Source organism: Glycine max, chromosome 16 (assembly GCF_000004515.6).
Source record: "Glycine max cultivar Williams 82 chromosome 16, Glycine_max_v4.0, whole genome shotgun sequence".
NCBI classification, from domain to species: Eukaryota; Viridiplantae; Streptophyta; class Magnoliopsida; order Fabales; family Fabaceae; genus Glycine; species Glycine max.
The window spans coordinates 4685584-4709164 of record NC_038252.2 but is presented as its reverse complement, the minus strand read 5'-3'; the positions used below and the strand labels follow the sequence as shown (position 1 = coordinate 4709164).

Here is a 23581-nt window from a genome sequence, read left to right as displayed (position 1 = left end):
TTTTTCAATAATTTTTCATTCACAAGGTTTGAACTAAGACTTTGCTCAAGGGACTCATCCAATATCATTTTAAGAATATATAAATATGCGATAATTCAAAATAAAATTTAATTAGCATACACTACCAACAAGTTGTTAGAATGTACTGGATTTGGTACCTTAAGCAAGGTCTCAAATTCTAGTTTTGTAGATAAAAAAATGTGATTGGGAGGGGAGAACTCCACTAAAGGTGGCTAACCAGATCCCTCGACAAAGATTAGTAATCAGCAAAATTGGTGGATATTTCATACTAATAACATGGTTACAAAAAAAAATTAACATAGACTTAAATTTCACATTAATTATTATGTATGTTATAAATAATTATATATTTCCATATAAATATACCATTTTAATATGAAAAAATTGTTATATACTAAAAATATAATTTTTTTACACAGTTATCTGATCACAACTCATCATTTATAGTAAATTTGTTGACTCTTAAAATAATTATCTTAAAGTAATTTAAATCATGATTGATGATTGAATGATATTATAAAATTATTTTATACTGTTAGTAGATAGACATTAAACTCTTTGAATATTATGTAAGTATTAAAACATCATAGTATGAATAGTATAATTTGTATTGTGCATTGTATGGACTTAATAATTTTATTTTTAAATTATTTAAAAGTTTATATGAAATATATATTTTACATTGATCTAATAAAAAATATTTTACATTGATTTCAATTATTAAAAAAATTATTTATATATATATATATATATATATATATATATTGTATTATATAGTTGAAATTATTGTATACTTCAAATTTTTATTAATTATATATATGATTTAAATGTTTATAAAGTATTTAATGACTTCACCATTTCCATTTTATATAGATATTAAACCATTTTCTCAAAAAAAATATATTAAACCATATAGTATATAACATAAACAATATTTTTAATTATAAAAAAATAGATTTTTATTCAGTAAAAAAATAGATTTTTATTTAATGATAAAATAAATTATGCCATATTTTCCTTAACATGTTTACAATATAAAGATGAATATAAAACCTTTATCTTATATCATATTTTTGTACCGTATAATTCAAATATTGAGTATAATAAAATTAAAATTTAAATATTGTAAGTCCATTCTGTATTCAATTTTTAAATAAACACTTCAGGATATTTTAAAGGTTTTTTTTTTAATTATTCATAGGATATTTTTAAGGTGAAATATATATAACCTAGTTAACCTAATAATTCTGAGAGGGATTGTATAACTTTGTGGAGGGGAAGTTAACCAGCCGTTCTCTAAATTTGAACCGTTTGGAATTAAGGACATTGCAGAATGATGGATTCAATTAAGAAAAACCAGTAATAATGTAATATGCACCAAGTAATACATTGAAAGTTTGGAACTGCTACAAGAAAAAGTTCAAGTTATAGTAGCTAGACTGGGATTTAAGAATCCATCAGTTAAACATATTAAAGTTTCCATGTTGGAATCAGCCCTTGCTCAAGGGAGACATTGCATATCATGGGGATTATTGTAACAGTAAAAAAAGGTAAACCGTAGTTTTTGTGCTTGTTATGTCATGCAAGTTTTATTTTATTTTATCGACTCTTGGATTTGAACTATTTATACCATAACTCCTTTCTCACTTCTTAATTTGCATGCTCCAGTAAGTTCCATATGTTTGTACACTCTTATTTGTGCTGGTTTGGTTGTGTGTGTGAAAACTTCCAGAGCATCTAGCAATTCTTCTATAAAGGGGATAGCTATGATGAAATAATTAACTCTTATTTAATTTGGAGAGTGCATGTCTTCCAGGATCTTTGCTGCATATCCTAATACAATGGGTGTTAATAATGCCCGCTAAAAGTATGGTTTTATTACCTATGACCTTATCTAAGACATTTCTTTTTCTTTTGGGTTTCAGTAATGCAGGTTGTTGTTCTTCAGCACTTAATGTGTTTTTATGTATGTCCTTGATGATTATGCTGTTAGAATTTTCTTTAGGTTACAATCAATTATGACTTTTTGTCTTTTAAAAAATGGCTAATACAATGATTTCATTAAATGATATTTAAGCCTATTAATAATTAATATGGTTAATTAATAATGGATTTTTAACCCCTAATCCTGACATAAGTGAAAGATAATATATGGGTAATTACTAGACTCATAATGAGACGTAACTAGAGTCAATAAATAACATATCAAGGATTTCTTTTGCTGTCACTCTATATATAATTGTTCTTTGTTGCTTGCTTTATTTTTTTTACATACCAGTCGTTGCTTCATTGAAAACTTTAATTATTTAAAGCATGTGATTAGGTGGCGCCAAGGAAGTCATTCTTGGCCTATCAGATCATGTCTTAACATGTAAGTGTTTAAATGAGCATTTTAAATTCATATAAAATGCCTAACTTTTTGTGTTATTTTTGCTGCATATGTTACTCCACTAGATTTTGCTTATGGATGTTTGCTTGATGTAGACTAATACATGATATCCTTTTTATCCTCTTCTTTTTTTGTTTTCCTTTTCCTTGCAAAGAAATTTTGCTTTGAGTAAGAAACAATTCATTTTAGAGCCTCATAGTCACTGGTAACTGTTCAAAATATTTGTTCAAAATATTTATTTATGTTATGTAATTTTAATTTTGATAATTCATATTTCATTTATATTTAAACCATGATGATGATCAACTTATAGTTTCAACAATGTGACAAATTATATATATGGCTAGGTCCTCAACGAAGGAGACGTGTAAGAAAAATTAAGATAGGTTGGGTAAAGACACCATCTTGAATCATCATCAATTTTGTTTGGTGTAATTTTTTTTAGGAATTTGAATAACATTCTAATTTTTTTAAAACAAAAACATTTCATCATAAACCTTTACATTATATGAATTTATTCAAAAATCAATTAAATTAGGAAGACTTACATAATATCAACAAAGGTTGGTCAATTGATAAAGAACAAATTCATATATCTATAAAAGGATGTGAGTTTGATTTTGACTATCAATATAAAATTTTTATTAGTGTATAATATGTAAACATCTCTATACACATTCTTTGGACCCTGCAAGTCCGCTCTTGACATTTTATGAGTCCTAGGAAAAATGAAAACAAGAAACCCTTATATGCAAGCATTTAAAATTACAAATATATTTGGCATAAAAAATACCCATGTATTTTCATTAAAATTGACACAATTTAATATACTAAATTTTAATTTAAACTTCTTTAGATTTTAAGTTGTTGTTTGTGTTTCTTATTTTGTTAAAAAAAATAAACACTTTAGATTATTAAAATAGGTTCATTACATAATGTTATAATTACTTGAAAAGATGTGTTTAAAAAAAATGTGTTCCTATTATTTTTTTACTTGAAAATTCATTTAACATGAATTCATGAATACAACATGTTTGGAAAGAAAAATCTCTTATACTTTTTAATCACATATCATATTTAATTTAATTAAGATGACATAAAACAAGATAACAATTTCAATCTATTTATAAAAATAACATTAAATAATATATACAAATTTACTATATAATTATAAATATATTTTTAAAAAATTTGGACCTCTTCTAGATATGAACTCTGAGTTGTTGCACCTCTGGACTATGCCCAGACCCGATACCGTGGCGGGTGTTGCTAGGTGCACCCAGCACTTAATAATAAGAGTAAAAGATGTCCATGCGTAAAAGGCTTACCGATCAAGTTGATCCGTATGTTTAAAATATCAACATACGGATCAACTTGATCTGTAAATCTTTTACGAACTACCCTCTCACACACATCCAACACAAATGAGGGACAGTTTTGACATTTTAAAAAAATGCTGGGTGCACCTACCAACACCCTACCGTGGCCCTGAACCCAACTCATGTAAAACTAACTCGAATAAAAAAAAAAAGACTTACATAAGTATATTAAAAGAAGAAATAAAAAAGAAGTTTAGTCGTTAAGAAAGTAGTTAAGGAAATAACACGTTTTTGTCTTTTTCAGAGAATAGCCGCCACAAGAAGCGTAGCACTCGCTTTCCCCTGCCATCAAAGATAGTAACAATAGTTACTCACTCACTACACACCAGAGGCAGAGAGACCTCTCGCTCACTCTCAAAATCACTTCCACCACTCCGAACAAAACCACTGTTCCTAAAATTAAAAACCCTAACCTCTCTCAAAATTTTCCATTTTCGGAGTTTCTTCTTCAGAACCGTTTTCATGCATTTTCGCCAAACTCCTTCTCACAAGGTATTTATTTATTACTTTAAATAAACTCCGTAAATTGCCCCCGGTTTCTGAAGAAATAGAATTATTTACTGCTTTTTATTATTTCCTTTAGTTTTTGATAATTTCATTGTAGCTGAATGGATAGAATTTTATAATTTTTTCGCAGATCGAGCTTTGGACACTTGAAGCATTTCACTAATATCTGTTACAGATTACTGAGATTGTTTTGTTTTTCATTTTTGGTTGTTTTTTTTGGCGGAAATAACTCGTAATAAGCATGACAAGCACCATGCAACTAACTATGGTCAAGGGCACGATCCCTGTGGCTTTGAGTAGAAGAGTGTGTTGTCAGTGTCAAGCATCCCTGTGGCCGCCATGGCGAATTGGGTTTTTTGCTCCCGTTCCCCTTGTGAGGAGAGTTTCGAGTGAGAGGGTGGCGACACTCAGGGTTAGTTGCATCAAGGCAACAGAAAGTGATGTGGTTGAGGGTGAAAGTGGTGGCTTTGCGGATATTGAAACGAGTTACACGTGTGTCATGAAGTTTGGCGGCTCCTCTGTTGCCAATGCAGAAAGGATGAGAGAGGTTGCCAACCTTATTCTGAGCTTCCCGGAAGAGAGGCCTATAATTGTTCTCTCTGCCATGGGAAAGACAACTAACATGCTGTTGCTGGTATTGTTTTCCTCACTTTTTTAACGTTTTTGTTGCATTCTTTTGGGGTTGTGTTGTGGTTGCGGTTGCATTGCAGGCTAATGAGTCTGCAACAGAGTGCAACTGAGATGATCTGGTCTGCAATTTATAAGAAATGGGATACCTTTTGTCTTGTTAGGCTGGAGAAAAAGCTGTAAGCTGTGGAGTAACTATGGCTGATAGTATTGACGAGCTCAGCATTATAAAAGATCTGCATCTCAGGTAAGGATAATCAATTTTCCGTTTTACTTTTCTATGTTTAGTGAAGATGTTTTCGAAGAATAATGGGAAATCACATTTTTTTTCGGACGTAAAGTTCTCTTTTTTTCACTGCATGTTGTTGTCTTATTTAGGACTGTGGAAGAGCTTGGAGTGGACAGAAATGCTATTGAGAGTGAGCTACCTTCTTCCATATTAGATCTTATTTTGGTCACATTAGTTTTTGCTTGTTATGTCATGCAAGTTTCTATTTTATTCTACCATAACCTTTCTTTCTTGTCAATATGCATGTTCAAGTAATTTAATATGTTTCTACTCATATTAGTGGCAACATCATATTTGTTTGTGTAAATATTTCCAGAGCATCTAGAAGAATTGGAGCAACTTTTAAAGGGGATAGCTATGATGAAAGAGTTGACTCCACGGACTCAAGATTATTTAGTTTCATTTGGAGAGTGCATGTCCACTAGGATCTTTGCTGCATATCTTAATACATTAGGAATTAGGGCCCGCCAAGTATGTTTTTATTTCCTATCTAAAACTTATTACAAATAAAAAAGTTTTGTATGATTGGGATTGTCCAACTCTGAATCTTGATTAATATAGTTTGTTTCTAAATTTTATTTATTTGTTTGTTTGGTAGTATGATGCATTTGAGATGGGTATTATAACATCTGATGACTTCACAAATGCTGACATTTTGGAAGCAACATATCCTGCTGTTGCAAAGAGGTTACATAGTGATTGGGTTTGTGATCCTGCTATTCCAATTGTTACAGGCTTCCTTGGAAAGGTCTTTTCGATGCCTTAAATTTTTAGCAGTTCTTCCTTCCCCTGCCTCAACACCTATCTCTCTAGTTTTCCAGTCATTTACATTGCAAAAATGAGAATTTCTCTAGTTACAAATATAATAATTTTTTCCTTCTTGCAGGCACGAAAATCATGTGCAGTGACAACATTGGGTAGAGGAGGAAGTGATTTAACTGCTACAACTATTGGAAAAGCACTAGGGTTGCCAGAAATCCAGGTTCATACATAAACACTTAGTTATGAATGTTAAAATATTGTCAGAATGTCAGTGCACTTGCTTTGCATATTAATGAGTTGTTAGATTTACATGTTTGCATTAATTCCAAATTCTTGATGTAGGAAATGCAAGTGTCTTTTTGACTTCATAATATAAAACCCAAGCATGATATACTGCATATTTTGATGCGTAATTTCCTTAGTTTAAATGAAGATAAAAGGAAACCATTAATTTGAGTCCCTTAAACAGGTATGGAAAGATGTTGATGGTGTTCTAACCTGTGATCCAAATATATGCCCACAAGCAAAACCTGTTCCATATTTGACATTTGATGAGGCTGCTGAACTTGCATACTTTGGTGCTCAGGTATCATCATAATTTTGTTGGCAATATGCCATGTACCATTTCTCTCGTGTATAAAATGACAGGATTCTAGTAAGCTTTCTTGGTTCTGATTTAGTGTTGAATCACATGTCTTATTGGTATGATGCAAATTAAAAGCAATACCATTTTTAACTCTATATTTGCTTTACAAATCCAACATAATGGGATAAGTCTTGATTATTGTCATTGTTGTTGTAGTGTTAAAACAATTATTTGATAGGAGAAACTGAAAAATGGAGCCTACAGGCTAATTGCAACAAGGCTATTCTCTTGACCATGGAGAGAACACCAGATAGAAGTCATCAACAAAATTCTATGCCATAAGCCCATAACATATATATATATATATATATATATATATATATATATATATATATATATATTTATTTATTTTTTTTGGGGGGGGGGGAGATAAAGAAAAAACTCTTGGAAGATATAGCCATTCTGCTCCATCCCAATACACTTGAGAAACACAAACAACGTCAAGTATTTCAAACTCCAATTCCCTCTTGGAGTGGTTGTCTTTATAGATCAAAGTCAAACAAAACCATTATGTTCAAAGAACCACATAACACTTGGCAACAAATTCTATTAGAAGAAACCTTTGAAATGTATTAAAAGAAATTGGCCAAAAGTGAAAGTTCTCCATGATCTTGGAACAATTTATTCCATAATTATAGTAGCTGCTGACAATGCAAAAATAAGTGGGCCACTGTTTGGATAGCGATAAGACTTGCATAGCACGCATATTAATGGCCATCGAAAGCTGCAACTTGTCTTTCCAAATTAATATGATAGGGTGACATAAAATCTAACGTCCATTCCGGGGTTATATTTTTGTTAGTATATCAAAATTTATTCTGAAATTAGTATAAATTAGTATAAAATCTAACGTCCATCCTTTGTATAATTTATTCTGAAATTAATATGATTTAGCATTTTAACCTTAATTTCTACCTAAAAATAGTTTTTCAGCCAAAAACTCTCCTGATTACATTTTGATTGCAAGATTATTTTAACTCAACATAAGTTAGTTCAAACATGCATAATTATTTATGTATCTTCTTTAATACTGATAACTTTTTTTAGCTTTGAGAGTGTTCATGAGATTTGGCATGACTTTGCGGCTTTGAGTATGGTTGCAGTAAAACTGGTTGACTGTAAGGTCTCATTTTTTGTATTTTTGTTCCATTTTTTTTGGATTTTATTTAAAATTTATTGATAAAAAAGAGAATAAAGGAACAATAACATGAATAGATTAATACAAACACAGCCCTTAAACCTATGCTTGATAGCCATAACAAAAATATACCCCTAAAAGTGAATACTTTAGTAACAATGAGCATTAACTGATAAAAATACACTCACCAAATTATATTAGATCTGTACTATTAAAAAAATTTGTTGCTCCCAATATTTCTGTTTTATTTACCTAGCAACACCGACATGAGCAGCATGATTATTGGGTGCCCAGTTGACATGACGTGCTGGATATCAGATTAAATCTTGTGTATGAATTATTTCTCTGATTTGCAGGTCCTGCATCCACAGTCTATGAGACCTGCTAGAGAAAGTGATATTCCTGTTAGGGTTAAAAATTCCTACAACCCTAAAGCTCCAGGTACTCTCATTGCTAAGACAAGGGATATGAGCAAGGTTTGTATCGTTGAGCCTTGGCATAAATGAAAAATACGATTATCTGAAGGATGATTTTAGACACTGTTATGTTTTCCTATTTGTGCTTGCAGGCATTATTAACTAGCATTGTTTTGAAACGTAATGTGACCATGTTAGATATTGTAAGCACTCGCATGCTTGGTCAGTTTGGGTTCCTTGCTAAGGTTAGAAAGCTAAAACCTGCCAGACCTGTGCTCTCAGTGGCTGAGTCTCTTCCTATCTTCGAAGACTTAAGCATATCAGTTGATGCAGGTATTTTCAATATTCGAAGAGTTAGGTATATCAGTTGATGTTGTAGCTACAAGTGAAGTTAGTATTTCCTTGACATTGGATCCATCAAAGCTATGGAGCAGAGAACTAATTCAACAGGTAAGCCTTTCTGTTCCTTACTTCCATTAACTTTTTTGTTATTGATCTACTTCCATTTTTTTGTTGATGAGTTATGATATTAAGAAATGGTGACATTTGATCGATGGAGTATTTCCTGCCTACTGGGATAGGGTGTGGACGTGGTTATTGTTATTACTTAATAGTATAGTTGATGGCCATCTTAGATAATATCTATCTGCTTGAGGTCACCCAGTCTTATACTTACATAAAGTAAACAAATGCATGCTCCATCCTTGCCCTGTCTCCAGTTTTGTTCCAGCCATTGGTAAGTCTAATTGGCTATCATTCTTTATCTTTAAACAGGAACTTGACTATGTTGTCGAAGAACTGGAAAAAATTGCAGTAGTAAATCTCTTAAAGACCAGATCCATAATCTCTCTCATTGGAAATGTTCAGAGATCATCACTAATATTGGAGAAGGTTTGTGTTATATTATCTCCCTTTGAATAGTATTCTGAGATTTATTATTAAAAAGGTCTATTTTGATGCTTTGATGTTCTTCGTGAATTGTTTTTTACAATTCCATTATCTGGGTGTTCTGTCCCTATCTTGGGGATGTGTTTTTTTTGAGTGCCTCATCTCTTTGGGAGCCTTGAAGCATGGTCAAAATTAGCATATTGGAATAGGTTCCTTGGCTTGTTTGATGCACTTTTTAGGACTAAGTTGATTCGTTCTTCTGTAATAAGCTAATGTTTTGCTCTTTTATTGAGTTTAAAATTTACTGATTAGCCTTTTATTGCAGGCCTTTCATGTTCTTCGAACTCTTGGGGTCACTGTTCAAATGATCTCTCAGGGTGCATCTAAGGTATGCACTTTATAAACTTTCGATGTTTCTACGTTATAGTTGGCTAGTCGCTGTTTAGAAATTATTAGCTTGTTTATCCTCAGTCACTTAGCATGTGTTAAGTTATCTGAAATACTTTTGCCACGTTGTAGACTTTGCATGCATATTACATCATATTTGTTGAAGTGAGGTAATAAACAACGAGTTTCGAATCTAAGATCTCATGCTAACTATAGACTAACCCCTGTGGGTTCCTCATTCACTATCACATTAGTTTTTCCTTGGCTTTAGGGGTCAATTGTCAATGTCATATTCAGGCTGAGTATAAATAAATTACATTTATCTACAAATTATTACTCTAGGTTTTCATTTCATTATCTTTTATTTGTGTTTGTTTCCCGCCAGGTGAATATCTCGTTAGTTGTAAATGACAGTGAAGCAGAGCAGTGTGTCAGGGCTCTCCACAAAGCCTTTTTTGAAAGCGAACTCTTTGAATTAGAGAATGAATGCATACCTGGAAATGGTTCTGTTCCTGCATTATCTTAGGGGGATACTTTGGTTTTGCCAATATAGCAGATTAATACCTTATCTTATGCGTTAAGAAATGTTTTGGCTAGCACTAGTACAGTATTTATTAGTCCTGTTACTACTAGAGTATACCTTTGTATATTCTGGTCGCCTCCTCCATAAGGGGGGATGACCAGCTGCAAGAAGTTATTTGTAATTTATTGTGAGTGAGTTTGAATAAACTTCTTAATACTGAGAATTATGTAATTGATATCACTATCTATCATTATATTATTGGGTTAGAATTGTCATATCAATAAAGTTAATCTTTTGTTTTAAAATTTAAAAAATAGTTTTTTCTCTCTCTCCTAGCAATGATTCGAACTGCTCATAGTAGTTTCATAAGACTTGAGCAGGATTGCCTATCGTGAAGGATACATGTGACTCAAAAAAAAAAATAATGTTTGTCTAGATTTAAACTAGTTGAACCAATTTTATATGGATATTTTTTTTTTGTAAGATTGGTTTTTAGAGTTAAATTGATTAGTTTCTCGTTAGATTGACTAATTGGCTAATTCAGTTATCACAACTGAATTATTTTATTACTAGTACCAGAAAACCTTTTCTTATATACAAAGGAAGTATAATAATAGTAGAATAGAATGACTTTACTTTATGGATTATTTGGTTCAAAGGAAGGGAAGGAAAGAGACATATTTTGTTTAGATATCTTATTAAGTTGAGAGGAGGGATTTTAATGGAGGAGAGGGTAAATAACTCTTTTCTTGTTTGGTTCAAAATAGAAAGGAAGAGATTTTAAAAATTAATTTACTTTTACATCTTTATAATTTTGGATTTCAGAAGATAAATAGGATTATCTTAGTTAATACACTTAGAAATGTTTCAAATTCCATTCCTTCCCCCACCCATATCACCAAATATTTGGGAGGGAGGGAGAAAAGGGAGAGCAAACATTGAATGAAAATTAAACCAAATCTAAAAAGTTAAAAAAAAAAAAAATCCATCCTTTCCCTTCTCATTGTCTCCAATTTTCTCACACCAAACATTATCTTAGATATTTTTTTCTTCTTCTTTATAAGTATTTAAGTATGATATGGAATTGAGTTTTGAAAGATAAAATTTACATTTCAAATAAATATTATTTAATTTGATACTTTTTTAAATAAAAATATAACGATAGACTAGCATAAATTTAATGTCTTAATCTTTATATTTTACAAACATTATAAATCTCTTTTTTTTAAAAAAAATTATCCTTTAACTTTTTCCCTCCAAAACTCTACTCTTGAACATGCACTAAATACATGTTTGGAAATAATTAAATGTTCAAAAATAATACTTTCAAAAAAAAATTACAAGTGCTTTTATTAAAATTGTGATATAATCATTTTTAATTATTCAGTTTTTTTTAAAAAAAATGATTAAAATTTAATTTAGAGATAGAAATAAAATTTAAAAGATTCAAATGAATGAATGACTAAGAAGATTAGATGTAAAAAAAGATAAAATAATAGTTTAAAATGGTTAAACATAACTTTTTTTACTAGAAAATAAAATGTGAAATGCATCTAAAAGATGAAAGATATAAATATAGAAAATTTTGAAAGCAATTTTTGTCTCTTAGTTATGTATTACTATGATTTATTTATTTTTTATAAGGTTTAAATTATAAGTGTAGTTTGACCCTTTTTATAAGGTTCAATTTAAAATGTTTGGTGTATTAATTATTTCTCATAAAAATACATTTCAAATTTGGTTTTTTTAATTTAATTTATTTATTATTTTAATTTTTTTAATGGCCAATGAACATATTTGTAAACATATGCATACTCATATGCGCACATGCTAGACACATGTATAAATATATTTAAAATAAAAAACATTACAAATAATTTAAAAATTATAATAATATATGAATTTGTAAATTGTAAACATAAGATCCATGCCGAACCCGAGATATTACACTAGTAACTCTGAATTTATGTATATATTATATATAATTCTTCTCATAAGTTTTATTCTTCTTCTATTATTATTATTGTTATTATTATTATAAAAAATAAAGTTATGTTCTTCTATTTAAGGGTGGAAGTAGGTCAAATAACCTGCAGAGGATCTATGACTCAATTTAAGATCTCATTTAGTAAAAATGTCAAACTCAAATTTTTCAATAAATATATTTAATTAAATAGATCAGAACACATAACTTAAGAAAATACTATTAAGTCAGATGGACAATCTTATTTAGTAATAATATTTTATAATAAAAATATTATTATTAATATGAGATATAATATTATAATTATTTTATTTAAATTAAAATTTATTTTAATAGTTTGACAATTTAAATCATTTTAATTAATGTTTGAAATAAATTAATTAGTATAATTTATAGATGATTTAAAATTATCTTATTATTTTTAATAAAAATCTTTAATTTGTTTAAAAAATAATATTTTTTTTATACTTTTTAACATGAAACATATATTTAAATGAGTTAAGTTAACAAATAAGTTGGTGACAAATAATAAATTCAAACTTAAACTATAAAAATATAAAACAAATCTTATTAGACGTAGGTGATGCGTGGCCTACCCGATTCCATTTCCATCCCTACTTCTATTCTAAAGACAGACAAAACAAAACAGTGATAAAATTGTGAGGAAAAGGTCATATTTGTAAAAAAAGACCAGCGAGTGAGAATCAAATACAAGTACCCTATAAAACCCTAAAAATCCATTAGGGTTTTCTCGTTCGCTCTTCGCACACCACACTGATGGCGTGCACAATCGACTTCCGCTGTCTCGACGAGGGTTTTGGCGGCAAAACCTACAAGCGCAAGAGAGAGCAGCAGTCGCAGCCTCAGCACGACGCCGCCGCCGATGACGTCATCGACGGCGCCTCTCTGATGGACACCGACGACGCACTCCCGCCGCCGGCGAAGCGATCGGCGCTGCCATCGTCGGAGAACCCGGACAAGCCGGCGTTCGGTCATCCGAGCTACGACGGCGTGATCGCCGGGAGGGTGTCGGGGCGGAAGTGGAAGCAAGTGCGGCAGCGGAGGGCGTCGGCGGCGCAGGTTAGCCGGAAGGGGACGACGTTCGAGCAGAGGGAGAGGGAGAAGGTGATAAAGAAGGCGTACAAGGAGAGGATGATGGAGCTGAAGGAGGAGATTCGGTTGAACAAGGTCGAGAAGAGGAAGAAGAAAGAGGAGAGGGAGAAGAAAAAGCAGGAGAATATCATCAGATCTGGAACCAAGTTCCAAAAGATTACAAACCCTAATACTTTGAAGAAGATCGCCAAATCCAAGCAGAGGAAGCAGCTTAGGGTTGTTCCTGATGAATTGGTTAGGAAATAGTATGTTTTGTTTTTTTATCTTTTTCAATTCGGTTTTTATATATTGCTTTTTGGTGGAAAATTTTGTAGTATTGAGATTTCAATTGATGATTAGTATACAAGTTTCTGTGGTAACTGATAGTTGTTTGCTTTTGAGCTCCCTCAGGTTTCAATTAAGGATGTAAAATTTTCACATTTAATCTATAGAAATCGCAAAATTCCGTCATGGTTGTTCCTTTCAGTGATCGAATGTAATTGGTGACACTCAGTTAGCGACATATAACAGATGATCATGAACCAGCATGACCTAAAACAAAAGTGTAAATAATTATACGGCTCCTTTGGGAGTTCCTTTGTGATTATATGTTTCGTGTTGTGTTGTGTTGTTTAACAGCCTAGAGCATGTTTGGAAATTAGGTGAAAAATTACTTGAGGCAAAAGTTCTTTTGCAAAAGAATTATGGTTCTTGCTTTTGCTTTTATTTTGTTTTTATTCGTTAGATATGCATTAGAAATTTAGAATGCATCACAATAATTTCAACTGCAAAACAAACATATATTTGGTCTGCTTGATGAATCTTGTTTTTTCTATTTTTGATACATGGAGGGCCCTAAGGCCAATTGGATGAATCTTGTTAGGTACACATTCTAACCAAATGTTTCTGAATGGTTGTTTATTTGGCTTTTCAGTTTTCCCCCTATCACTGGAACAGGAACACACACAATTTCTTTGTTTTTTCTATTTTTGACTTTCTCCGTTCACCTCATGTATAATTCGAGTTTTCTAATTGAAAATCCGAGCACTTGAGATCAGTTCATCTTATATTGTTTTATATATCAGTAGCAGAACCATAACTATTTACACTTCTGTTTTAGGTCATGCTGGTTCATTATCATGTGTTATATCACAGTCTAAAACTTAATATTGTAAGAGAGAACTTAGGTTAGAAATCTTTGGAGGGGATTGAGAAGCAAAAAAGTGTGATTAAGTTTTAATTTATGAATTAGTCCTGTAGTTGGCTCTAAAGATTGAGGCTTGTGTGATAAAGTGGGATTGCTTTGTGGTGGAAAAATTTGTAGTCTTGAGATTCCAATTGATGCTTAGTATACAAGTTCTTGATAACTGTTAATCGTTTGCTTTTGAGCTCCGCAGGTTTCATTAGAAATATTAAAGGTGTTGTGATTAGTTAATATTGTAAAAATTCAACAATGGCCCGGAAAGATTTAACAATGGTGTGCCAAAGATAAGAGTTTTAAATGAAGGAAGGAGATGATGATAATTTCAAGATTAAAATTTTAATAAAATTCATGTGTGATCTAAAAAATAAACGGAGTTAACAAGGATAACGATGGAGGAAGTACAAGTGTAGCAAAATCATAAAAGTTAAGAAGATTTTGTGTAACTTCAGAAAAAGAAGGGGAGACGGGTAAATCTTACATACCTCGGGAGGTTGCTGTAATTTGCTCTTTATTTTACAAACTTAAACAAACATTAAATTTTTAACAGTATCTGTTTAAAAAAAAATTGAAACAAGCAAGCTCATAATAACAATAACAACTTAATCAATCTAAAATTATCTTGGATCACTTATTTCGACAAGTAATAAAATCTGAGTGTGAATTTCCTGGTCAAGGTAAAAGCCACCAATATAACAAAAATGTCTACACACAAGAATAATAAATGTTTTTTCTTGGTCTGTAGAAGATTGATATAAATAATGGTACATAAGAAAAGTGTGTGATCTGACAATGGAAACGAACTTTGTAAGTTTTTTCTGCTTTTTTTTTTTTATTTAAAAAAAATGATGATTTTGTTGATGGAAACAGAAGGCAACCTACCAGTATTCCTTACAGGAGCAAGATCCATCTCTAAAATGATGGAATCTACTTGAATCCCTGACTGTGATTTCCCTATTTACAATCTTGGAGATTACTTTGATAGCAGCATGACAATCATCACAAGCTCGTAGGTTCTTCATCACCAATACGGGTGACCCTTAGTGCGAACGCAATGGCAATGCGTTCACTATGATATTTTAGTGACTCTACCTTGACTTCCTCGTCCACATTGTAAAGGGCACAGCCTGAGTCAGGTTTATACGCTTGTTCCTCCATTTGCTTTTCCAGTTCGTCAAGCTTCCTCGTTATCTCTTTCATCTGTGGGTGAGACGTGTCATTGGCTGAGAAAACATGGGTCTTCTGTTTGATTTCAACCCAACTGTATGCCGGGACCTTTCTAACCCCTCGCTCTCTCATGGCCTTCTTCACCTTTCCCACATTGTTCCATTCACCAGCTGCTGCATAGATATTGGACATGCTAACATATGGTGCAGCATCTCTAAGGACCTTCATATTGAATAGTTGGTCTGCTGCTTTCTTTGCCAACTCTTGATTCTTATGGATACTGCATGAGTTGAGAATTGATGACCACATTATCTCATCCGGTTCAAATGGCATCTGAGCCATCAATTTCTCAGCCTCATCAAATCTTCCACTGCGACATAACATATCAACAATTGATGCATAATGCTCTTTTCTGGGTACAAGTTTGTAATCTTGAGCCATAGAGTTAAAGTACTGTTGTCCTTCTTCAACTAGACCACAATGGCTGCAGGCACATAGAATGCTAAGGAAGCTAACGGAAGTTGGTTGCAGACCTGAATGAACCATCTGTTCAAATGATCTAAGAGCATGGCCACCGTCTCCGTTTTGTGCATAAGCTGAAATCAGTGCATTCCAGGAGACTGAGTTCTTCACAGGCATCTCTTGAAACATTTGAAGTGCATCTTTTATGGATCCACATTTTGCATACATGTCAACCAGTGCACTCCCAGAAAATACATTTGAAATGCATCCTGATCTGATTATATGTGAGTGTAACTGTTTTCCTAGTGTCAGTGAAGCTAGATTTGCACAGGCTCTTAAAATGCTGGCATAAGTGGCCGAGTCAGCACCTATTTTGGCTCTTTGCATCTCAACGAATAGCTTTAGGCCATCTTCATGGAGTCCCTTCTGAACATAACCCGAGATCAAGGCTGTCCATGGAACTGAACTTTGATGTGCCAGATCTGCAAAAATCCTATTTGCTTCCCCAAATTTGTCACATTTAGCGTACATGTCAACTAACGAATTCCTAACCAGAATTTCTGAAATGGCTTCTGTTACAATAGCCTGGGAATGGATTTGCCTACCCATTTCCAGATTCAAAGCATTTGCAGCAATGCTCAACAAGGTAGCAAAAGGGAACTGCCTCCGGTCAAATCTAGTAAACTGTAACTCCCTGAAAAGTTCAAGAGATTCTTCAACTCTGCCATTCCATGCACAACACATGATGAGCACATTGTAAGAGATACCATCCACCTCTGGCATCTCATCAAAAAGCTTCCTTGCCTCAACAATCCGATCATGCTTCGAGTAGAAATCAAGCAAAGAATTAGCCACAAACACATTCCACACAAAATTACACTTCACCACAAAACTGTGAACTTGTTGCCCAAACTCTATATCATCCAACTGTATCCCTGCAGTTAAAACTGCAGCAAAAGTAAATTCCGAGGGCCTAAATCCCAAATCCTGCATCTTGAAAAACAGGTTTATGGCATCATGATTGAATCCCTCTTTGGAGTATCCCATCAACAATGCATTGAAAGTAACATTATCTTTCTCTGGCATATGCTCGAAGAGTTGACAGGCCAATCCAAGGCTACGCGTCTTACAGTAAGAATCAAGCAACGAGTTGCAAACCATGAGGGTGGAAATATACCCCAATTTGACAACATGGGCATGCACTTGTGCCACTTCGTTGACAGATTCAAACTCAGTGAACCCAGATAAGAGAGTGGCCAAGATGATATGATCCGGAACCGTTCCGTGTCTACACATATCGGCAAAGAGACCGAAAGCTTCGGGGAACCGGTTGTTCTGAGCATAGCCACCGATCAGCATTGTCCACGTAACAACCGAGCGTTGAACCATGCTGTCAAACAAGCTCCTGGCAGTGGAAAGGTTGCCAGATTTTATGTAACCCATTATCATTGTGTTGGTGGAGATGACGTTCTTGTGAGGCATTTCGTCGAACAGTTTGCGTGCAGCGCCCAAATCCCCACGTTGGAGGTGGATCTGAACTTGGAAATTGTAACGGTACGTGTTGGGATCGAAGCCTGTCTTGATCATGGAAGCGTCGACATAAAGGTGTCGCTTTGGAGAAGATGTCAAGGCGCCGAGGTTCCTCGTACATGATTTTATGTGATTCATGGAAGGGAAAGGGAAAATGGGAAGGTCGTTTTTGGCGCCAAATTTATGTAAAAAATCTATATTTATAGTGTAAAAGTTAAATTTCTCTCAAGACTATGACGAAGGTACACTTGTAAATTGTAATTGCAAAGGGAAAAAAATTGAATCCATAGATTGATGACTTGATCCATCTCTTGCTAAGTCTAAAAAATGTTAGTTCGATTTCTTATGAATTGATTCATCAATTTATTTTTTTAAAATAAATACTAGCAATTTTGGTTAGTCATCTTTGTTAGTCTAAATTATTTGTGCTTGGAAAAAGAAAAAAAAATCGCCTCTATTAGTCGGATTCTCCATTAATCTCATGACAAACCACCAAATTTATTTGTAGATTATCTATCTATCAACACCAAACCAACATTATTGATTAAATTTTGGATATAGATAATTAACTCATGAGGAGCAACAAAGTGAACCTATAAGTCTATAAGTTAGTGAGGCTTATGAGAGAGGACTTATTTTTTTTTAGTAAGTATCAAGTGAAAAATTCATGGACCAATTTGACCCACCATGAGTTCAATCCTATTCTCTTTATTATTCTCCCTATATCTTTAGGGTTGGAGAGGCTGGAGGAGAGCACGAGAGACCAAAGATGTATATGGTCATGTTATTAATCTTTTTAGTGACCCTCACATTATGTCTCTTCTTTGCTTAATTAAATTTAAAATTGTTTTAGGGCTTTCTTCCATTGGGCCCCTCATTGATGGGTTTCATAAGTTCTTCAACCATGTGTTTTTAAGCTAGTTGGCGTCATAATTCCTAAAGTGGTCAATATTGTTGAACTTAAAGGACCTCGATCCAATTAAACTTGTAATTATAAGGAGAAATCAAATTTTCATCTCAATTTTAACGTCTGTTCATTTGTAATGAAAGAGAGTGAAAAAAAATGCGAGAAAATTCACACTTTTACACTTTATTTTAATTCAACATTTTGATCTCAATTTACTCTCATTTCATTCCACTCTATCTAACAGGCTCTCCTTGTTTGTAAGCTGATAAGATTGTTCAATTCATGCATTTACGAATATTATATAATTTGGATTTTTTATATGATAAGATATAAATAAGGCTTCAATTTATAGAGAGACTTGACCTTCTCAGTCGTGGAAATGAAAACTTGGAATGCTGATACGTGAGGCTAATCTGGCAAATTATTATGACCGATTCACAGCTCATTTGCTACTTGTTTGGTTTGGAAAAGCTTTTTTATAAGCACTTAATTATATGCTTATTTGTTTAAACTTAAAAAAGTAATTTTAAGAAAAATAATTTTTAATTTTTTTTTTAAGAAGTAGAAATGATTTTCTTCTTAAAAAAAGAAAAAAAATTTAAAGAAAAGATTTAGATAAACATATTAAAAAACAAAAAATTACTTATTTTTATTAAAAAAATGATTTTAAAAAAATAAGTTTAAGCAAACAGGTTCTACGTAAAAAATGAAAATAAGAAAATAAAATAAAAAAATTTATCTTATATATTAAAATTAATTTATGTATAAGTTAATTTATAAAAACTTAATCATTTAGCTTCTCTAAAATATAATTTTAATTAGTGCATAAATTAGTTTTAGTTTACATTTTTTTCTCTTTTAAGTGTTTATGAAGAAAATTTTCAAATAGGGCTTATGTCTGCTTCAATTAGTTTTTACTTGTTTATGTGTGTCTTGTAGATGTTTGTCAAGAAGTTAGATTGCAAAATTTCTTAAAATGTTGAGGTATATAAGTGATTTTAACTTGTGTAGAAAAATTGATTTATTTTAACTGATTAAAAAAGTTTGATTTTATTTTACTAGATTAACTCGGATTAATATAAGAATATGGCTTACAACTACATGTGCATCAGTTTGAAATTTATGCTTGACGTTGAAAGATTACTATTTGAGCTTGTGAATGGATAAGGCTTAGATTTCCTTAGACCCTCAGTGGAGGAATGGCTGTTATGTAGTGCTAAGCCTATCCACTTGATGCCAAATATATTTGAACATGGACAGTAACAAATTAATTTTTTTTATCTGACGAGTTATTAATTTGTTAATTTTATTAACACAAGTCAGGAGAAATCGAATATGTGATTTTTTTTTTCTTTCATTCATTCCTAATAATCCCATCAATTTTATATCTCCTGTCAAATTAGACTTGCTTTTATTATTGCTGCAATAATTTATTTTGTTTGGCACCATCTTAATTTAATTCGGCAGATGATATTCAATTATTCATAAAAATGAAATTAATTGTCCCAAAAGCTCTTAGGACCGACATAGCCCATATTGCTTTCCTAAGAGGTTTTTAGTCCTCTCTTTCTCTGTCTGTAACTAAAAAAAAAAGCTGTTTTTCTCAATCTCTTTCTACTTCTACATATTTGATCATATTATAGTTCATTCTAACAGGTGTGGCACGTGTCCATCCATTCCGGTTTAGCTTTATGATAAATGATTATGACTTTCATTCAGACTTTCTGGTTCATTGCAGTTTATTAAAATGAAATTACAGAAAAAAAAATCTTTTACTTCTCTTGATGGACAGATTTTTATTTTTGGCCAGCCTCGATGGACAGAATGATTCATTATTTCTGTTATAGTAAATTATATTCCTTTCTCATTATTTTTAGAGACTTTTTTTTTTCTTAAGAATAAAATATATTGTATTTGCATCTTAATCACACTGATATTAGAAAAAAATGTTAATAAATTACTTAGAGAACCAAAATGATGCCCCCAAATACATTACTAGTGGAGTACTCCTTTTATTGTATCTTGATGAAGTACTCCTATTGTATTTTATTTTAAAATTAGTCAAAGAGAAGAGAGGGCCGAAGCTATGAAATTTAGTGTATAATTATTGTAAAGTTTTATAGCGATACTGAAACTCAATATAAACTGAGATCCATAGCCTTATACCTATGTACATTCAACACTACAATTACTACTGGTTGACATTGAAAACGCAGTAGTCATGGCAATAAAAAGGGTTTTCACATTTCTCTAGTAGACACCCTTCTGATACTCGGTCTCACAGAAAGTTCCTCCAAGATCATCACAAGCCTCTCCTCGAAATACCCTGAACAACACACACCACAACCACAATATAATAATGCTTATCCACAATTCTGAATTCATATCCAGCAGTGAAGTCAATAAATTGAGTAAATAGTGAAATCAATCTTAGAAGGTTTTATAGCTAAATGATAACAAAATTATTTACTTTTAAGATGTCTAAATATTCATTTTACTAGTCCTCACCCTTAATTCTGATTAATTTGACTAGTGGAATACATATTTTAATTAATTAATTACAAAGTATGTTTATCTAATTCTAAAGTGCCATATAATTAAAGAATTTTTATTAAAATACATTCACAGTAGATATTGATATTTATAATAAGTTTATTAATTTTTATAGCCTTGGCCCCTCATTTTTTTAAAAAATTACTTATACCCTAATAAATATTAATATAAGATTGGCCCCCAACTATTTTAATATAAGAATATACATGTTAGGACTCTGTATCTCTTGCCCAAGTGATTTTAATAGAGAGAAACATGCACAGAGAATCAAATTAAGGCTCAAGTAAAAAGTCCATTCTGTCACCACAATTTTACTAAGTTGAATTTTAAATATTTGAATATCATGTTTATTGTGAGATCAGCCACATAAATTTGTAGTATTTTATAATAATTGTTATAAAAATAATGTCCATGATGATTTCTATTTAGTTGTCACTTTAAAAACCTCTATAATAAAAGTGTATCTGAATTGATTCCTATATATCTTACGTTTTAGGATCATCGTATTCAAGATACTCTCTCTCAACGTTCTCTGTAACGACTCGTGGAGTCTTAGCCTCTGGCTGTAGCTTCGTTTCAGGGTACATCTCCGCCATGCAGGCTTCCCCTCCTACAGTTTCGCATGCTTCTGCAGGAAACACTCTGAAAACAAAACAAATAATTTGGTTGGATCTGGGTACCAATTTCTGATGATTTTAAACCCCCAAAAAAATGAACAGCCGCAATAAAACGTAATAAAATAAGGGTAAAATATATTTTCAGTTTTTTAATTAAACTTTATTTTAGTATCTAAACTTCCACTTTAATTAATGACTTAAATATGTTTTCACGCTTAAAATATATCTCTTTCTTAATTTATTACCTAAAAAATAATTCTTTTTATTTTTTTATCTGATATTTCTAAACTTATTTTTTTATTTGTCTTTAGTTCTCATCTACTAATTGATAATTGAATGTCACATCATTTAATTAAATGATGATCATGCCATCATTTAATAAATTTATATTAACAATAAATATTAAAAATAAAAATAAAAAACATCATGTACTAAAATAAAAAAGAATATTTTTAAATAATAAATTAAAAAATGAGTATATTATAAATATAAAAAAATATATTTAACCCATAATGAATGTAGTTCCTAATATTTTTTTTTTAAAAGAAAAACAGTAGTTTCATCTCTACTCACGATGAAAACCGTTTGTTAGCACGGACGAAAACCACTGTTTTTCTAAAGTTGAATCAGTAATCAAATTAAATAATGAAATTAACATTTTAGTCCATTGGCCAACATAAAGATCAAAACAGGAAAAAAAAAATGAGAACCTAAATGGTCTAAAACTGAAACAATAAGTGAAGTGAAAGTCGTAATAAGGAAGGCTTACGAGAACGCAGAGTTGTAGTCGACAGTTGAAGTGTCGGGCTCCACGGTTGCAACCCTAATCGGAGAGTAACGAGGTGAGGAGCGCGGGGCTTTCAATTTGGTAGGAAAGATGGTAATATGGGAGACACTCTTTGTGGGTGCCAATGGCACAACGTTGGGGGCAGCGAAGGTTAAGGCTGTTTGCATTTTGAAAGAACTCTTTTTGAGGTTGTATTAATCTTATGAGGAGCAGTGATTCCAATTTATAGAATAGAGTGGAGTGTGATAAGGTTTAAGGTATAATAGAGTGTGATAAAGTGAGATATTTGAGGTTTTGGATAAGGTTGTCTTTTTGTGTTGGGGAATCGTCCTGCTATCGAGGGTTCCATCAACTAGAGATATTTGTGTAGCTCTTGGACTTTTTTGATCATTGTAATAATATCCACTTTGATTTTTCTTATACACACATATAGGTTTTACTTTGACTAGAGAGATAAGGAAAGTAATTTTATTTAAGATTGTAATTTTAAGACTTGTGAATGAACAAAATAACTGTTAGAAGAGTTTTATCCTTCAGTGGAGATAGTTTTTACGTTGTCCTTTGGTTATCTTATATTGTTTAGTATGTGTTTGATCCAACTAAAGTTAATTAAAATTCAATATGATAGATATGTCTTAGTACAATTTTGTTTCCTTTCTTCTAGTTAGGCTTTCCATCTCGATTGCAACTTTGCAAGCTGTAAAACTGATAAGCTAATGTGTAGGATCATTTTTCCAAGGGTGGAGAACACGAAATAGAATGTCATAAATGAGTTTGTAGATGGATAACTTAAAGTATTTATTTACATACGAAATTGTTTTTTTTTTACAAAAAAATGGAAACAGACTATGCCAGCCACACTGTTCATATGGTTGCAAAACAATTCATTGGTGTAGGTTGACAGTTGAGGAACGCAATATGGTTGTACTATTTATCTTGAAAACTTACATTTGATAATTGACAATTGACATTTGACAGTGTGTAATAAGAATCTTTTAACAGGATTTTTAATAGAACTTAAACTCAGACAATTGTGTATAAATAAATACGGCTACATAGGGACATTATTCTTCCCCAAAACCAAGTCCATCCAAATTACTTTGATTCAAGTTATCTGCAAAAATACACTAAAAAGATCTTTAAAAAATGACACAAGTTCCACGCTTTTAAATGTTTAGAACGAGATCAACTTTAGAGTATATCCATCCAATCAAACAATAGGTAACATGCTGCACGAGACCAATATTTGATCTTTGAGGTTGCCCAATGAGCATTAGAGTAAACAAAGTGAAAAAAGGTTACAACAACA

The 23581-nt window shown here is 31.9% G+C and overlaps 3 protein-coding genes and 1 pseudogene across 4 annotated transcripts; 2 read left to right on the top strand and 2 right to left on the bottom strand.

Moving 5' to 3' along the window:
* The first annotated feature begins 3996 nt into the window (after positions 1 to 3996).
* On the top strand, positions 3997 to 10192 carry LOC100803204 (aspartokinase 1, chloroplastic). 2 transcript variants are annotated; one of them, XM_014769201.3, is made up of 14 exons: positions 3997 to 4281; positions 4427 to 4930; positions 5088 to 5170; positions 5302 to 5342; positions 5529 to 5683; positions 5811 to 5960; positions 6099 to 6194; positions 6444 to 6560; positions 8115 to 8234; positions 8327 to 8419; positions 8508 to 8624; positions 8949 to 9065; positions 9388 to 9450; positions 9835 to 10192. In XM_014769201.3, exons 2-14 carry the CDS (start codon positions 4538 to 4540, stop codon positions 9973 to 9975), a joined length of 1686 nt encoding a protein of 561 aa, XP_014624687.1. In that variant the 5' UTR covers positions 3997 to 4281; positions 4427 to 4537; the 3' UTR covers positions 9976 to 10192. The 2 variants fall into 2 exon arrangements, with proteins under 2 accessions (XP_014624687.1, XP_014624688.1); XM_014769202.3 differs by having other exon boundaries at positions 4009 to 4281; positions 4537 to 4930.
* A 2368-nt stretch (positions 10193 to 12560) lies between these two features.
* On the top strand, positions 12561 to 13519 carry LOC100800534 (MAP7 domain-containing protein 2). The gene has a single exon (XM_003548838.5). The coding sequence runs from the start codon at positions 12734 to 12736 to the stop codon at positions 13313 to 13315; it is 582 nt and encodes a 193-aa protein (XP_003548886.1). The 5' UTR covers positions 12561 to 12733; the 3' UTR covers positions 13316 to 13519.
* A 1448-nt stretch (positions 13520 to 14967) lies between these two features.
* LOC100800890 (putative pentatricopeptide repeat-containing protein At2g01510) lies at positions 14968 to 17767 on the bottom strand (annotated as a pseudogene).
* A 2487-nt stretch (positions 17768 to 20254) lies between these two features.
* Positions 20255 to 22509, bottom strand: LOC100305960 (putative light-regulated protein 1). The gene is made up of 3 exons (NM_001248611.3): positions 22255 to 22509; positions 21358 to 21510; positions 20255 to 20641 (listed from the first exon to the last, which is right to left on the bottom strand). Exons 1-3 carry the CDS (start codon positions 22437 to 22439, stop codon positions 20566 to 20568), a joined length of 414 nt encoding a protein of 137 aa, NP_001235540.2. The 5' UTR covers positions 22440 to 22509; the 3' UTR covers positions 20255 to 20565.
* Positions 22510 to 23581: the final 1072 nt, after the last annotated feature.